The sequence below is a fragment of the Apteryx rowi genome, unplaced genomic scaffold, assembly GCF_003343035.1.
Source record: "Apteryx rowi isolate R43461 unplaced genomic scaffold, aptRow1 scaffold_86, whole genome shotgun sequence".
Lineage (NCBI taxonomy): Eukaryota > Metazoa > Chordata > Aves > Apterygiformes > Apterygidae > Apteryx > Apteryx rowi.
Window position 1 is genome coordinate 2,073,384 of NW_020451160.1, and position 18,457 is coordinate 2,091,840.

An 18,457-nucleotide genomic window follows, 5' to 3' on the forward strand; every position below is an offset into this window, starting at 1 on the left:
ATGTTGTTGGTGCTGTTCACTCGGTGGATGTGGATCTTGCTGGGGAAGAGCAGTGTCCTGTTGCTTCTGGAGGTCTCTCTAAAGGGGAGAGCTTTACCTCCCGTACGGTATTCACACGCTGGGATATGCCCCAATGACATGAACCCCAACCTGTGGGTAGATGCGCAGAGCACTTGCAAGCGGGAGTGCGAAGCCGATCTGGTGAGTGATGCACATTTTTATACATCTGCGTTGTGGACTATGGGTTTTGTTGGTGTGTTTGTTTGCGCCACAGTCTGTTTCTATTCCAGATAGAAAGGCATCGGCACCGTGCGGGACTTGATCCAGACAACACGTGTATTTAATTGACCTGTGACCTATATAAATTAAAAAAGGTTTGATGCATCATCTGTTAAGTGTGGAGGTGTGTGGCAGCTGTCACTTATGCTGATGCAGGTGAAGCAGTCACTCTGTTTGATCATTTTCCTTGCTTTCTTGCCAAAAGAAACATCTGAATTTGATACTCCGGAACTCAGCATGTGTCGGGGCCAATCCATAGTATTTTAGCAGTGTCACCAAGTTCTTTATTATCAGTGGCCATCATCAATGCCTTATACTCCTGGGAGGAATTCTGTATGAAATCATTTGATTTAGCATGTAAATCATCAGCCTTTGCTGCACTTGAAACATAAAGCATGCTTGGAGTGAAAAACAGGGACATGGTTAAAATGACCAGGCAGATGTTCTCTGTGATATTTCCAGCTCAAAATGTGCTTAGCTTACAACCCTGAAAATCATTTTTCAACCTGTCAGCACTGCCAACTCAAGCTGGCATCTGAAAATACCTGCTCTTCCTGTCTCTTACATCATGTCCAACGGCACAGATTCTGCAGCCAAAACCAGGCAGACAGCAGTATATACCATGCCGAGAAAAACATTTGGTTCATGCTCTATAGCCAAGTAGTTTCTGCAACGCTAAAATTAGTGAAAAAGGGAGTAAGAGGCTGGCCACCAAGTAAACAGAGATTGCTAAAACAGATCTGATATATGTTACAAATGAAGGTGCTCTTTTTACTTTTGCCATTCCTGATTAAGCCTCCTTTATTTCAACCACCAGCTGCAGCAATGAATACTAAAACACTTGCAAAAACCTAACAACAGCAGAGGGCATTGTTTGAATAAATTTCTGGTCAAAAATTGAAAGTCGGAAGCCACTGGATAAAAATCCTCGCTTTTGCCTTGTGGCAGCCTGTGGTCTGTGAGCAACTCAGCACTGTGCCACCAGCTTTGCTAAAACCAGGCTCATTAACCTCAGCTGAAAATATTATTCATTGTGTTTTGCAACTTTGCTTCTGAAATCTAGTAGTATGCAGCTAGAAATAGAGAAAGAGTTATGTTATTAGGTCATCTTTTTCCCTATAAGGAAGGGATACAGGACTCAGGAGAAGCTATTTAGTTTGGTAGCTTAAAAAACATTTTTTTCTCACTTACAGAGAAAGCCAGTGGATTTTAGGGGGACTGTAGAGGTTTAACACAGGGTAGAAATGTGTCCTGTTGTGTATATGGTAGCAGTGTCCATGGTCCCTTGAAGTAATCCATGAACAACACAGTAGCTGTGATACTAATGGACATGTATCAAATACCTTTTCTGTGTAGAAAACCAAAAATTCTGCTAAAATTAACCACAACTTGCAGCTGACTGTAACTAAAATGGGGTGTAATAAATCACTAGAATAGAGATGCTGCATTCAAAAATAAGACTAAAATAGGACAGAAGCCATAATGAGCTGTTTTGGGTTTGTTTTTCTAAATACCATAGAAAACAAATTATTTCTGGAGCAAGAGTTTCCTTACTTCTGAGATATTCTATTTCCTCTACAATGTGAACAATTACAAATCCTTGGCAGTTTCACCTCCAAGAGTATGCTGTTAGTCTCAGGGAATTCAAATAATACTTTACATACTTTTGCGGAAAATAAGAAGGATTACTGCCTACAGCCATATGATAAGACTTTCCATCCGCTCTTGTTTCTCAGGGCTTGTCCTCAGGCATTTCGGAGAGTGCTGGRAGGGGGGTTGTTAGTTCTGTAGTCAAGCTGTCCATGTGACTCTATGAAAGACTTRTGATGAATTTAATGTTTAAGAAAAAGGAATGCATTTCCCTTCTCTAAGGTCTTCTCTTAAAGCACTTCAGAAACCTCAGCATGTTTAGCCACATGCCAGCTCACGTGGCAGGGGCATTTATACTCGTCACTGGTGGGGAAACTCAGCTTTGGACCCCAGGTTATGTGAGACTTCTGTGGCAGAAGTGGGTCCCCTGAGCTAAGACCCTGAAAGTTTCTGGGCGCTCTGCTTGCTGGTTCTCCACAAAGGACTTTGCTCTGTCCCCATTAACGACCGGGTTGTTTTGTTTCCCCTCAGGAGTGCGAGACCTTTGAGAAGTGCTGCCCCAATGTGTGTGGGACAAAGAGTTGCGTGGCAGCTCGGTACATGGACGTCAAGGGGAAAAAAGGGCCGGTGGGAATGCCCAAAGAGGCAACCTGCGACCGTTTCATGTGCATCCAGCAAGGTTCAGAGTGTGACATCTGGGATGGACAACCCGTGTGCAAGTGCAAGGACAGGTGTGAGAAGGAGCCAAGCTTCACCTGTGCCTCCGATGGGCTCACCTACTATAACAAGTGCTACATGGATGCAGAAGCTTGCATCAAAGGCATTACACTGAACGTTGTCACCTGTCGATACCATCTTACCTGGCCAAACACCAGCCCTATCCCACCAGAAACAACAGCTCGCCCTACCACTGCCTATTCAGAGACAACCATCATTGACATCTTGCCACCAGCGCTAGTGAACAATCCAGTCCATCAGTCAGTCTACGTGGGAGAGACCGTGAGCTTCCTCTGTGACGTTACAGGGAGACCCAAGCCAGAAATCACATGGGAGAAGCAGGTTGATGGGAAGGAAAAAGTCGTTATGAAGCCAAATCACGTCAGAGGGAATGTCGTGGTCACCAACATTGCCCAGCTGGTCATCTACAACACCCAGCTCCAAGACGCAGGCATCTACACCTGCACTGCAAAAAATAGCGGTGGCCTTCTCAGGGCTGATTTCCCCTTGTCAGTTATCAAAGGAGAACCTACATCCAAGGAAGCTTCCCAGAACAAAACACATTTTCCAACGGATGAGTGCCTGAAGCAACCGGACAGTGAAGACTGCGGAGAAGAGCAGACCAGGTGGTATTACGATGCAAAGAAAAACAACTGCTTTACTTTCATCTATGGGAACTGTAACAGCAACCTCAACCACTTTGAGACCTATGAGAACTGTATGTTAACTTGCATGAACGGCCCAATCAACATTTGCAATCTGCCAGCTCTCCAAGGTCACTGCAAAGCCTATGAGCCCAGATGGGCCTATAACAGCTTGACAAAGCAATGCCAGTCCTTCATTTATGGTGGGTGTGGAGGCAAYGAGAACAACTTTGAAAGCAGGGAGGCCTGTGAAGAGATGTGCCCTTTCCCGAAGAACACACACTGCAAAGCCTGCAAACCACGCCAGAAGCTGGTGACAAGCTTCTGCAAAAGCGACTTTGTTATCCTGGGCCGTATAACAGAACTGACCGAAGACCAAGACTCGGGACATGCTCTGGTGACAGTGGAGGAGATTCTCAAAGATGAAAAAATGGGATTAAAATTCCTGGGGAAGGAACCATTGGAAATCACCCTTTTGAACATGGACTGGAGCTGCCCATGTCCCAACATGACCACAGTGGATGGCCAGCTCATCATCATGGGAGATGTCCACAACGGCATGGCTATCCTACAGCCAGACAGCTTTGTGGGGACCTCCAGCATCCGGCGCGTACGGAAACTCCGTGAAGTCATCCACAAGAAAACCTGTGAGCTTCTGAAAGAGTTCTTAGGATTACATTAACCTTCTTCACATGTGTCAGCCTTCCAGACCTGTGCCTTAGGTAGGGCTAACAAGCGCTAGGCTAGTGCACAAACTAAACGAGTTATTTGAAGATACACTGTAGGAATTATGCAGAATCCTTATTTTAATCCATTAATCATGCTTAGCAACAATGTAGTATGGTCTTTGGCAAGCACGTAAAACAGCAGCAAAAGGCTATTAATCTTGCATTGAAATCAATTTTTCCATATAGGGGTGCCATTTAACTAGATGACTCACTGCAGCAATTATACAATTTTTATGTAGCTTCCATCATAAATGACGGAATTCATAGCATTTGTGTAGCTAATTGGTACACAGCTAAGTAATATATAATGTCAACTTAATCTGTCTCATTTACAGTACAGTAAGTCACACTCTTGTCTCCTAATAGCAGCACTAATATATTTGAAGAGAAAAGCCTGTAAATTATTGTCTATATTTACAACTGTACACATTTAACCAATCTATGCATTATGAATTTGCTCATTTTAATTGAAAATTTCCTAGCCATTTTCTTTGGATTGTACTTTGTTTTTGAATGGCAACTGCTACCTACCTTGCAATCCTTACTCAAAGAATTCCCACTGAAAAACTCCCTTGATTCTATACTCAGGACAACAGGTCCATGTAAAAGCCCAAGGCACAGTCTCATCCCTGAATGAACTTTTCTGCCATAACAATAATGTCAGCAAATGACCTCATTCCATAGCACTTTCCTATTTTTGCTTTAATCAATATATTCCTTGTCTAACACTAAATAAAGTCCTAGGCAGAGGGATGGCTGTTTGCTGCAAGCTGTCTTTTTTTTGGAAGCCCTTTATACCTGAGCATATGCAGTGCTTTATTGCTTAATTTCATCRGCATGCCTAATTCTATAGGTAAGAGAGTAAAATAAGAGCAGTCAAAACAAAATTCAAAATAGGAAAGTGCAATACACACTCTACAGACTATATTACACATGCACCGACACAAAGCTGCGGAAACACAAATGCATATACAGAAACACACACAGCATACGCTGTTTAAAGACATTTATCATTTTGACCCTTTTTACAGCAGTCTTTCAAACCACTGAAAGCATTTTGTGCAGGGCCACTGTATGTACTTGTACGGAAAAATACCCCAAGAAAAACAGCACAGGCTGTGAGTGAGAGCATGTGCATACACACGGGATTGATCATTTTAACATTTGTGTGTCCAAAAATGTAATGTTTGCCTATGCACAATCCTTAAATAAAGAAAAGGCTGATCCTGGAAAAATCCTGCCTCTGTTAAGGACTGTCATTGTACCGAAAAGGGGAGAGCGTTACACAGCGATCCTTATCATTACTACGCTCTTTGTTCGCTTGGTTCAGCGAGTTACTACAACAGTGCCCAGAGCTTTCTGCTGTTGCACAAAAGGCCAATTCAAGGCTGGATCTGTGTCAAGACACATTTCAGCGAGAGGAAGGAAGGTGCTGCTAGCGCTACTCCGTGGTGCCATCTAACGGGCTTGCTGGAGGGCCTGCCGGAGGCGGCGGGAGGAGAGCGGTTCCCGGGCAGCGCGTGGGGGCTGGTTACTGTAAGGACTTGGGGAAGGCAGATGCTAGGCTTCAGCATTACGTGCAAGCCTCTGAAACCCAAAAAGCCTGTGGACCTTGGGGATGTCRGCAAAGGCTGCAGGGAGAAAACCTAAGAGACAGTGAGAGCGCTGAGTTCAGAAGAAACATTGAAACATTGGGCCCAAATCCCATTTACAGGTAGGCTTTCTGTGCCTTTCATCCCGCAGCCTGAGCRATCGGCAGAAACCACAGCCTAACGGAAAAGTAGGCTCTTTTGTTGCTCTGGGTTTGGTTTACACGTCAGAAATGCTCAGGCAACAGGGATGGAACTAAATCTCTGCTTACCTGTATACTTTCAAGGAAGCTGGGTGAGAGGCAGAGGACCCTCTACCAGACTGYGGGCCAACGAAATACCTGTTTCTTTTTTTATTGCACCCTTCCTAAGTGTACGTGAGAAAAATTCCAATTGAAGGTTCATAACATTTGTGTATGTTCTGGTGAAGACTGTTCTCTGGAGCTGAGAGCTGCCAACCCTGCTGCCCTCTGAAATATTTAGCACCACTGCTGGACCATTCCTGGTTGTGGTAAGTGCCACTTTTTCTAYGGTTCATCTGTTGTTTTTCAAGCAATCAGTAGGAAGTGGCATATTCTTGCCATACTTTCTAATGCAGAGGCATCAGAGGATGAAGGTTTAATAAAGACTGGTTCTTTTTTCCGAAAGCTAAAGGATTTTGCAAGTGTGGGAGTGTTAGAGTGGCTCTAGAGACTTGTACCCAGTTGTTCCAGAAGAGCTGGGATGCAAATGTAGCTAAGAGCAAATATCACACTATTCCTTGCTTTTCCAGTTAGTGCATTACAGTACTTAAGCTTGGGATCTAAAAAGCATACTTAACTTTTGCTACCAGCGAAGCCCACAGGACCAAAGCATGTACTTAATGTTAAGTAAATGCGCAAGCAATTTCCTGAAGGGTATGTAATACTCAACATACCCATACCCAGGGTATATAAGACTCAACACCGCTGTGTTGTCTTCCAGCCCCTTTGGGCAGGCAGAGCCCTTCAGCCCAACCAAATGGGTGCTGTGAAAAGGTTGCATCTACCAAGAGCACATGGTGCATGAGCAAGCTCACTGGAGGGACTCGGAGCACTTCAAAAAAAATCCTCCTTAGCCAAACCTTGCGATCCCCAGYGTGCAAGGGCTTGCTTCCCCAGGGAATTGCTGGGACTGGGTAAGTCTACCAACATGGCACAGCATGGGCTGGCACTGAACAGGCCAGCCCAGCTCCCCGAGGACACAGGCAATGTAAGGGACGCCCACGACCAGCTCACGACGAGCAAAGCAGCCCCATGCCAAGAGGGAGCTCAGTTCCCAGAAGGCCACCAGGGACACAAACCACCAGTTTAGGTCATCCAGAGAAGGCAAATATTGAACGTGACTGGCCCCTTCTAGAGCGTGGTGCAGTGACTGACAAGCTACACTGCTACCAGCCCAGGGGCATGCAGGGCCAAGTGGAAGCACCACTTCTGCCCCGGCCCAGACGGAGAAGTGCCATCTACTGCCCCATCAGCCCTCCTTCCTCTAGCCCCAGTCACCAGGATGAAAAACATCCCAGTCCTTCTGGAAGTGCTGTACTTCCCCTTCACCTTGGCATGGGACTGAACCAAAACCAGAGCCTCCCCACCTTCTAACTTTGAGGAGTTAATATTTTACTCAATGCTAATATTTTAGTTCAACCACTTACTAAATCCTTAAGAAGCCTAAAATTCAGGTCTGACCAGTCAGCCAACCTGCAGGAAGAATATAGACAGGGCCAAGCACTAAAGGATGCAGTTAAAGCCTTTGCTAGGCTAATGCATACTTGTGTACAGCTCCTGATCAGAAAAAAMCCTTTGTATTGCTCATACAGTGATTTTTGTGTCCTGCTCCCTGGACTGCATATCTCTGAACAGGGCAACCRTAAGGCTGTCAGAAAGCTGGAAAGAAATGCTAGTATTTGAAAATTTATATAAAAAATGTGAGAGGGTAGAGAGAAAGGAAAAAGCCTGCTTGATTTCTCTCCCTCTCTTGTGACTTCATTCAGAGGCGCAGGCTGGGAGCTACCCGCAGAGAAGCCAAGTAGCTTCTGTTTGATGTGATGGACAGGGAAAAGCCAGAGGAAGAACGACATGGCCAAAGTTAGGCGGCAAGGGCAAGTGGCCCCTGCAGCTGAGGTCTGAGTCAAAGCTCACTTCTGCCTGCAACCAGAGGAGCAGCATTTTCTGCAGATGCCGAGAAAGGACATAGCAAGGAGGAAGATCTGTTTTAGCTGTGCTGAGCTGGCTCTGGTAACTAGACACTGTACAGAGGTCCCAGAGAGGCAGGCCAGGGTTTGAGTTTGGCCAGAGCGAGGCAGATCTGGAGCAGAGGGGAAGATCTGTAAGTTCAAGGACAACCACTGAGCTTACCTTTGCAGCTGAAATGACCCAGTGGTGCAGTGTGGCAGGAGGACAGTGGGGGAAGTGGAGACAGAGATCTGCAAGACCTCGCCAGGAGCTCAGGATGGGGAGGGAGACCTGATGGACACTTCAGCTGGGGAGTCGGGAGAAGAATTGGGAAAGTAAAGGGTTGCTGGCACCAAAGATACTTGCCCACCTCCCGGTCTAGAGTGAAGATGAAAAGTGCAACACATTAAGCTGCACACCCTGCAGCTAGAGCTAAATGGAAACCATCCAGCATATGGATCTGAAAATGAGTCACAGGTTATTGTGCAAACCATCTGTGCAGTGGAGCTCTATTAACAGAGGGACAGAATACCAAAGAAAAGCGATGGTGTGCAGCTACTGTATAGGGAACTGGTAGACCACGTCCAGATTACGAGGCCCAGCACACAATACAGCTTTCGGTACAGGGCACGAGGGCTCTGAGATAACATGCTCAGAGAGATAGCTGGATAATTACTCAGAGTTAGGATACTGCATCACCACGAAACCCAGAACAGCTAAGGTCAACGGAAAGAGGAAATTGGGTGTATTCTCGCTGCAAGAGTTTGAGATGAGGTCAGGCAAAAGTTTTTATGGGAAACCAGCTACAGAACTAGAAGCAAACAGAAATGATGACGCCATTGGAATATGATTTAGACAGCAAAGGTGTTTAAGAGCTTAGCTCCCAGTTGTTTCAAAGCGAGTTAGGGGCCTCCATAAGAATTACTGCCTAGCAATGGGTCTCAGTTCCTAAGGAAAGTGACTGAAACGAAGGCCATGCATTGCTTCAGCCAGCACCTAAGGGACTTCCTGCAAAAAGGAGCTGACACCAAATTGGCACATTGCAACATGAAACTCACTTCCTCCACCTGAAACACCTTGTGCAACTGCTTGCTGTAATTGTTGTGGTGTGCACACACAGTATGAAATTACAAGGAAAAGATTATGGCCAGACTGGATATCTAAACCGAGGGGTTTTGGAGCAAGATTTCCAAAGGCTCTGAGTGTTCAGACCTGCTGCTGGAGTCAGTGAAAGCCATTTTCTGCTCATCAGCTTAACTTGCCTTAAGTGGCAAGGTTTGCACCCATTTTCAATGCCACTTTGGTTTCCCTCTCTCTTGGGTGGCTTTTGAAAATCTTACCAGAGCTGCAAACATTGTCCAAAAGAGCCCAGGGCCCATGTGGGCATTGCCTCTCCGCTGAGCTGCCTGCACCCAGCCAGAGCTGGTTTTGGAGGTGTTGTGCACCAGCCGCGTTGCTCTTGTGAGGCACAGCTGTGAGAATGTCACCCTGAGCGAGAACTTCAAGTTAGAGCCTGTGTTTTCATATCAAATATTTAGYGTTTTCCCCTTAGCAGGCTCTGGTTACTGATTGACTACAAGTGACCTCCAACTGCCTTATTGATTTACAGCAGCTGTCAAAGGACAAAAAATGAGCCCCATGTCCAGGATCTGAGAAATACTCTGAATGGAGGTTGCACAACTGAATAAATATTCTGCCAGCTCTTTAAATCTTGAAAAAAAAGAAAAACATGGCAGCCCTAGCTCCTGACCTACCAATACAAACACTAGTGGGATATGAAGATAACGCCGCAACATTACTGGACATATCTGTTAGCCAAAAAAGCAGCACAGCCTGTTTAATTCACGGCTATTTGTGGCTGGGCAAATGACATGACATTCAAACCTGAGTTTAGAGACCAAATAGAAAGTCTTTCAAAGGCTGCTCTGTAGTTCAAATTTCAGAGYCAGCAAAGCTCTCTCTGATTTCAGTGTTTTACTCCATGCACAGCCCTGCTACAGTCAGTCTTCTAAGACAACCCCCCATGGTGCCCACATATGCGGGGTGTTTAGCCATCTAACCCCTGAATCTTGACCCCAGCCTGCACAGTTTGGAGGGTGCCCTCCACATCTGAAGCTTCCTGGTGGACACAGACCTACGTACGCTGCAGAAGCCCATGGCTGCAGCAGCTCTGACAATGGCACTGAACACAAAGAGCAAGAAACATGAATTTCCTTATTTCAGGATTATGGATAGCTTGGGGTGAGGAAGAGCCTCCCCCAGTCCCTGCTCTTGGGCTTCCTGAATGATCCTCTGGAGCATTAGACACTGAGTAATGGTTACAGGACTGAAAGGGCCATGGGTCTTGTCCAAGCTGGCAATTTCTACCCTCTCATTTGTCACACTGATGGCTAGAAATGCAGGAGGAAAGGAGAATGCTGGAAAGTAAGAGAATGGGGGAAAGATTCATCTAGAGAGAGTAGGCATGCATTTTTTCACCTTAAACTGGTATGGCAACACATGTTAGTTGGACTGGATTGACTGGTATAAAAAGGAACTACCCACAGAGCAGTTTGGGCCTTCTCTTCCTCCTTCAGTCCACTCCTAACACACCCAAACCCAGGAGGATATTGTAACACACGTAATGGCCATTACTTCCTCTACTGCGTGAAATAAATAGAAAAACAATAGTAACACATCTCAAGGATCTGATGGTATTCACCCAAGGGTAAGAGTACTCATGTAAGAAATTGCTTAACTATTAACTACAGTRGGTAACCTTTGTTTCAAACTGCCTCAGGACCAGAGGACTAGAAAGTGGCAAACATGCTGCTAATTTAAAAAAAAAAGGTTCCAAGGAGCTGGTGTACAAAACCCAGCAAGTCTAGTAGAATACAACCAGTAGATGAATGGATAAATATGATGCAAAGGRAAGGAGTCTCTGGGGCTTTGATAGAGGGAAGTGATGCCCTATAACTCTTTTAATATTCTTTAAAGCAATCACAAGGACAAAGATGATCCAGTTGATAGAGTTGACCTGGATTTCTATAAGATTTTAGAGCAAGTTTCTCACCTAAGACTTTCAAAGAAACGTAGCTGTCCCGCAGTAAGAGGTAAGGCAGTCTCTTCAGCCAACGACTGCTTAAAAGATAGGAAAGAAAGGGTAAGAATTAAAGGCCAGTTTTCACAATGAAGGGAAGTAATCAGTGGAGTCCCTCAGGGACCTGTACTGTGGCATGTGCTGCTCAATGTTAATGATCTGGAAAAGGGATTGGAGAGCCAAGTTACAGTTTGTTTTTGATATTAAGTTATTTAGGGCTGGAAAAATGCAAGCTGACTGTGAGGAGCTGTAGAAGGACATCATAATACCAACTGACAGGATGATAAAATGGCAAATGAAATGCTATATTGATTAACACACATGGGGGAAAATCAGTCCTAACTGTGCATGCCTGCAATGACTTCGAACAAGCTGTTCCCACTTGGGACCTGAACGATCTCATCCATGGATCTGACCAGCGTGGCTGGTCCCACATCAGCACCCTGAGCAGACCCAGTTCTGTAGGAGCACACCACAGCTTTCAAAACAAGGCCATCAGTTTGATGACTGCCTGCAAAGCTCCCATTAGCATGCACAAAAGCCTGCAGATGTCTTAAAGAAACCCAGCAGCACATACATCACGCTCAGACTGTTTTGCTACCGACAGCTAAGAAAATGCTACTTTCTTTTAAAGACTTGCTCCTCGAATCACCAGTTACCAATATACTGTCATCAGATTTGAGATTATTCAGGGTGTCTGGTTTGAACCTGTCCTGCAGAGCTGTGCTCAAGCTATCCAGTTTGCATCCGCATTCAGCTGCAGATTCCCTCAAGGCTTGAGTGCAGCCACTGACTGGGAGTTTCCCCCAAATGCCATCAGAGTAACCCAGAGCAGGACACGAGCCTGTATCACCACAGACTGAGGGGGCTATTTCTAAGTCACTGGGGCCATATTTTCAAAGGTAGTTTGATGCATAAGGAAAACAGATGTCAGTAGGATTTACAGAAACTTCTAAGCAGATTAGATGCCTAATTTCTATTGCTTTTCACTCACTTGGGATTGTTTGAAAAAGCTCAGTAGACAACTATCTCACCTGCAGGAATATAAATGCTAACCTGGCATATCTAGGAAAATAAATGTAAATCTGGTCCCTGAGTCCTCCCGCCAGATACCGGTATCCCACCCCTCTCTATGAAGAGGTGTAGGCACTTTTGATCTCAGCAAAATCCACCCACACTCCACTGCAGTCCGTGGATTCGCACATGGATGCATCTGACCCATGTTGTTTACTTGAGYGGAGCGTGACAGCAGACGCTCTTCCCTCCAGTCTCTCACCCGGCAGCGACGCTTGCAAAGCGGCACATTCGGCCCTACACTCTTCAGCTCCCCGCCAACGCCTCCAAAAAACGTGAGAACGCGGACAAGCTGAGAACAACTCAGCAAGAATAACTCAGATTTTTCAGGATCACCAACACTTCTGCACTCCAGGAAAAGAAAAGCTGGTGCTGAAATCCCCCACAAAAAAACAAAACCACAACCCACCCACAAACCTCAGATTCGCTCTCTGATGTGCTAGTGAGTGAGTATTTTCCTGTATGCTCCGCTGCAGCAGAGGCCCTGCAGGGCGCCCAAGGAGGAGGAACCCCTTCCATCCGAAAGAGGTTAGTCCCCATTTTCCCCAGCTGCTGTCCTTGCTGATGTCCTCCATGGGCAAGAGCAGCAAAATGGTTGGCCRTGGGCAGAGACTTCAGTGGGAAATCTGTGCCCTGTGGGGTCTCAACACACGGGAACCATGTGCTACAAGAGTGAGCTGCAAGGCTCAGCAAGCTGGGAACAGCACATGAGCACAGAGGCAGTGAAAGAGCATGGACATTGAGGTTATTTTTTGGCATGGAGAAGGTTATTTCTTGACATGAAGTATACTCCTTTGAGCTCACTGTTTCTCCTCGACTCCTTTCCTCTTCTCTTCAGATACGGCACAGCTAGAAAAACTTCTGCAAGTCTGACCCAACAGCCCACGTCACCCCCTTGGGTCTTGAGCAAGCTCGGATGCACTGAAACAAATCGGGAGGACCCCAAGGAAAGGAGAAGCAGGCATCTCCGGCCACAGGGCTTCCCAGCCCCATAAAGTTAAATCTTGCTAAAGATGGAACCTTTTGCCTATCTKCCCCCAAAACCACAACACGCACATTGCTGCAAGAGGGACGTCACATTCACACACAACACCTGAACATCTTTAGAAAGTATCACACAGTTGCTTTGTCTACAGTGCTGAGGGAAGACACTAGAAAACGGTAAGATCAGTTGCAAAATGACTTCAAGGTTGGCCTTGGCCAAGTCAATGAAACCCTGGACAGAAGACAAGGTACAGCTATGACATTTTGGAGACATCCACGTGGTCTGCGGAGTCTGCAATAAGCAGTGAAACTTGGGCTGGGGACATGGGAAGCAGAAACGAGCCAGGGTGACGGACTCCTCCCCTAAGGCATCCCTTGCAGGCTACCCAGCCGTTGCAGACCTGTCTGAAAAACCTCTGTGGTCTCACAGTCCTCAACGGGACTAGCCATATAAATAGGCTGGCAGGATCAGGTTTTTCGTCCAACAACATCTAACCACACATAATTCAATTACACAAACCAAAACCAAGCACCAGCAGCTGACTACTCCCACGCGCAATTATTGCAACCATCACGCCCTCGCATTGGGGAACCAAGGCCTCACGTGGTCACAGAATCCTTATTTTTGCAATATTTGGGGTGAAGGAAAAAACTCTTGCCACAGCACTGAAATGACGTCAGATTGCTGGAAATTGGGGCAGCGTTCTCCAGCTACTCTCGGAGACTAACACAAGATGGCGTGTGGCATCACGCTTTGGGGACTTTTTACTTACTTTGCATCAGCCTGGCTTATTTGCTTCTAAAGTGAAGCGTTCTTTCAAACTGTGATTAGATTTCTCTTGCCCTAGTTAATTTAACTGTTTTACCAACACTCTGCTGCAGGATTTACATTTTCTAAGGGAAACCAACCCCCACTGAGATTGATGGCAAGATTCTCGTTTGACTGACTTTCATCCTTGTCTGGTTAGTAATATAGCAGAAGAGATCTGAGGTTTATTGAAAAAAAGATATAGCAGGGAGTGTGATAAGGCAATCAAATTCATTTCCAGAGCTGCAGGAAAAAAACCCAACACAATGCATAATTTATTTGATGCTTTTTGTCTCCCTGTTCACAGATTGCACAGTTTCTAAATATATTGGTCCGGTTATTCAAAATTATTCATGAATCTCTTCAGTGAATAATACTTGACCTGCAGATCATCTGAAAAGTGAATATTGCAATCAAATTCTCTATTTCTGCTGTAATTTATTGTAGCTAACAGATGTATACGACTCAGGTAATTAAGTCAGAATGAAATTCAAATTGTATATTTGATTATAAAATTTGCAATTCACAATTTGTACTGTGCTAGTTAGTTCCAAAAGTCATCTAATCAAGAGAGGGGCAAAAATATCTCTGACATAACTAAATTGCCACTTTTATCAGTTAGTTTGGGCATTTAGGTGAAAGAATAGCCGTTYGCAAATGCACGCGATCAGAGCTGCGGTATTTGAATGGCTGCATACAGACACAGCAGAATCGCATGGGGTCGCTAGCAAAAATCCATAGATTAAAAGGAAAAGAGTTGGCAGCTTTGTCAGATCTAGCGATTTAACAGGTGTGAGAAACAGCACCTACGCCAAGGATGTCCTAGTCTGTAGGGTCTCTGATGACTCTCTTCCCCTGAAGGCATCTGGCGCTGGCTGGGGTGAGTGTTTTTCTCCTYGACCGTCCAACCACTGCCTGCACCCAGGATCATTTGCTGTGTTTGTGCTACGGAGCTGCCTGGAACAGGGCTGCTCTCTGCAAACAGTGATGAAGGGCCGATCCCCGCCCGCAGAGGGTTCACGGTCTAAGCAGACCGACGTGGGGACAGGGCAGGCGAGCGACGCCGCGGTGCCACGGCCCGGCGGCTCCACCGGTGGCTGCAGTTACCGAGCGGGAGGACTGAACCATCTTTCAGCAATTTTACTTGTTTGGGCTTTCGGTTACATAAATACCTAAGCACGTTGGCAACCCAAAGCATTCAAGAATCATGAGTCACATCCCCTAGTGTCACAAACCGGGCTTTAAAAACTCGTTATTTCTTTTTAAAAAATTCTAGGGTGTTTTGTTTGTTCTTTTAATTTGCCTTCAGATCTCAAAGCCTTTCAGGGACCACAGTTTTAAGCTTTCCTTTGCCACCATCAGCATTAAACGTATACTCTAGTTTTCATTTTTATTTGTAGAAGGTTTAAAAGGAAGTTTAAGGTCTCACTTAATCACATAATCTCAGAAGCAGGAGCTTTAGGAGAACTATGGCAAGACTCACAATAATATAACAGGGTCAGGAAGAGCAGTGTTGCCATCTAGGGACTTTCTGCAAGCTTTAAAAAGGATTTTTTTTTCAAGATGAGATGCTATGATGCATTTATTTGAGTAATGATTGCTTGTTCATTCTTAGGTGTTCTGGGGAGGGAAGCCATTTTTGGAGATGGTCTTTGCAAGCTGGCTTGTATTTTCCTGCAAAATTATTAGCCTTTGCAGAAGGCCAGGCAAAAATCATGCATGTAGCTAGCAGCTGCCTCGTAAACACCGTCGCACAGTCACTCATTCAGGGCTCCGGGAATTTATTCATCCCAGGATGCACCTGTACACCTGTTACTTATTGATTCAATTTTTCATGTTTAGTTTTAGAAGTTTTTAAGCAGACAAAAATTGAAGGAGGATTTGCTGCTTCTACCTTGGCAGGAAGATTTACACCTGAGCAAATGATTTGTAACAAATACAGTATAAGATAAATGGAGCTGCTTCTCCTGTTCACAAATTATTCACAGACTATAGGCTAGAGGAGAAAGAGAATTTTTCCATGCTTCGTAAAATACACACACATGCATTTTTTTATCATTTATGACTACATTCACTGTAAAAACACTCCTGAGAGCATCTTTTGCAGAAGGTTGTTCGGTTTTTTCACAGGTTGTTCGGTTTGCAATCTGGGGAGAGGACAGGTTTTGGTCTGGGTTTTTTTTCTTCTCCTTTTTTAGTAATTGCCCTGACCAGCAAGACTTTTGTCATGGGTTTGAGCCTTTGGGCATTGCAAGGTCATAAGTTTTAAGTTTCTGGTCTTTACGTTTCTCACTGGCTTGCTCACGGGAGCGTATCATACCATCAGCTCCTGGATTTTGCCTGGAAGAGCGCAGCTCCTTAAATCAAGTTCCAAGGCAAACGCTCATGACTGACCATCTGAGATTCAATTTCTGCAAACAATCCCAAGCATGACAAAAATAATTTAAAAAAAGTACTGTTTCTGCAAACATTTCTCCCAAGAAGAGAGGTTTCTAGAACGTCAGGTTTCACCACAGGAGGACGTGGCGGGAGATAAACACATAGACAGACACAAGGACCCCAGGTGCTCTGAAGTGCGCAGGGGGCTCAACGCCTGCCAGTACCGGCAGTGAGCCTCTGTCGCGTCGATGGGAGCCCACCTGCGCAACTACTGCTACAGCCCTCAGCTTCATCCCGAGGAGCGCTAGGTCTTAGTTCTCGGCGAGAAGCTCTGAGTGTGGTTTCCCCCAACACAGCGCTTTGTGGACTCAGGTCCAAAGGTTTTCCTAGGAAGGAAGTTTGGGGTTTCTCTTATATACCTTCTCTCTCGTACAAGGAACTAAGTCGTTTTCTTTTTCTGGATTAAGTTTCCTTTTCCCCTGCTTCCATAGCTAGAAATAAAAGGCATCTCTATGTACTCAGCAATGCAGTGTGCGTGAAGGGGCTAGGTCCTAGATCCAGCTGACCTACATTCATATATAATTTGGAGTTTTCTTTCCTGGCCAGCTAGGTAAGTGAAGTAGCCCCAAGTCTAGAAATGGGGTAGCTGCATTCTGCAGGAGTCATGCAGCCTTCTTAAATGTGCATTGCTACAGTTTTATTGTTTGCCTACTAAAATGTAACAGCTCATTTAAAAAAACTTTATATTTTTGCTCTGAAGATCCAGACGCTGTTAGATGCTAACTAGGTCACTATTCAAATCCCTSTCTTCATGGCTTGTGCAATCCAGATGTGAGCATGTGTGTGTACATTACACATCAATTTGTGCAAATCATGTAACATATGCAAAACTCATTGGCCTGTGAGTTGAGCAAATACACAATCGGTCTGTGAATCCATTATTGGTAGTAGCAGATGGGGTGCTCGCTTAGATAAATGCATTTGCAAACTCCTCTAGGTCTGCTTTCAAAAACACCAGTTTGTTTATATAACATATTGTAGCCAGCTCCTACACTTTCTGCTCACCAAGCCTTCCCCGGCCTGGAGCTCAGGTGCTTTCATTTTCACACAAAGAAAATCTGAACACGAATGCATTTTTGCAAACACATAACAAAAAAAATCTCTTTTGACTTGTAATATATGAGTGAAGCATTGTTTATGGTCATGTACTGAATTGGAAACATCCATAATGTGTCAATCTGAGAGCAAAATAGACACACAGTAAAACTATCTACAAATTGCCTGGTCCTGTAAGTGCTGAGTAACTTTATGCTCTGGAGCAGAGACTACTTGAACAACATGATTTTATTCATTTTTTCTGGGGCTGTGAAACAGGGAATGTCTGCAGTTAGCAATAGGAAGGGAGTTTAATAAAAAGCCACATTTTGSCATAATCTGCTATTATACCTTCAGCTGACAAAAAACTGGGGAAAGCTGGGGAAAAACACATTTGTTTGCCTTGTGGATGCCTGGGTGGGTGTTCTCTCTTTTGGGGGGCCAAAGGGAATTAGAGACTGAAGCTTCTGGTCTTTGTGGATTGTTTCCCATTAGCATTGGAGGTGAAGGCCGACGCAGAAAGGAGTGACTGTGTCAGGTCTCTGCAGGGCAGCTGCAGTGCTACGAGATATGAATGAAACACATAGCACAGTAAAACAGGGCTGTTGGGTGTTGGGTTTTTTTTAACAGCTCAACATTTCTATGAGCAAAAACAGCACCTGCTATTACAGGACTGCAGATAACATTTTGGGGCTTATCAGTTCTCATGCTTCAGGCAGTCAGCCCAGCCTGCCTACCTGAAAAAAAAATGGTTGGGAGGCGAAGGTTGCACGAGAAGAAGCTGTAGTGCTCCATCCTCTTCCCAGTCCCCACCAGTATGACGTGAAGAAGGTGGGTGGTGCTGCTGTGGCCCCCTCCAGACCTCCTTGTGCCTCGAGCCCACCCTCAAACAGGCCCTGCTGAGGGGCATGGAAGGAGAGTGAAGGTGGGCAGAGCATCTTTGCATTGCAGCAGGCTTGGTGCCCCGAGGGGCACCGATCAGGACCCCTTTTTGGGAGAGCTAGGTGTGTAACTGCATCTCCAGGGAGCTGCTCTGCGCTCMGGCTGCCTCCCTGGCTGATCTGGCCATGCTGGTCCCAAGGACCAGCTGCCCGGGGGCTGCTACGCTGTTCGGACATGCTCCTCCCTCCGCCTGCTTCTGCTTGGCACAGCTCCTGATATCAGACAGGTTTCTCTTTGTGACACATCGAGATCCAAGTTTCTTTCTACCTCAAGCCAGTGAAATACTTCCACTTTCTTTAATAGCCTCCTGCATCTAAATTTTTACATGCTACACGTAGGCCCCTTTAGGTAAAGGGCTCA

The 18,457-nt window shown here is 45.4% G+C and overlaps 1 protein-coding gene across 1 annotated transcript; it reads left to right on the forward strand.

Annotated features, from left to right (window-relative positions):
* Window positions 1-4,393, forward strand: WFIKKN2 (WAP, follistatin/kazal, immunoglobulin, kunitz and netrin domain containing 2). The gene is made up of 2 exons (XM_026090567.1): window positions 1-201; window positions 2,401-4,393. Exons 1-2 carry the CDS (start codon window positions 1-3, stop codon window positions 3,910-3,912), a joined length of 1,713 nt encoding a protein of 570 aa, XP_025946352.1. The 3' UTR covers window positions 3,913-4,393.
* Window positions 4,394-18,457: the final 14,064 nt, after the last annotated feature.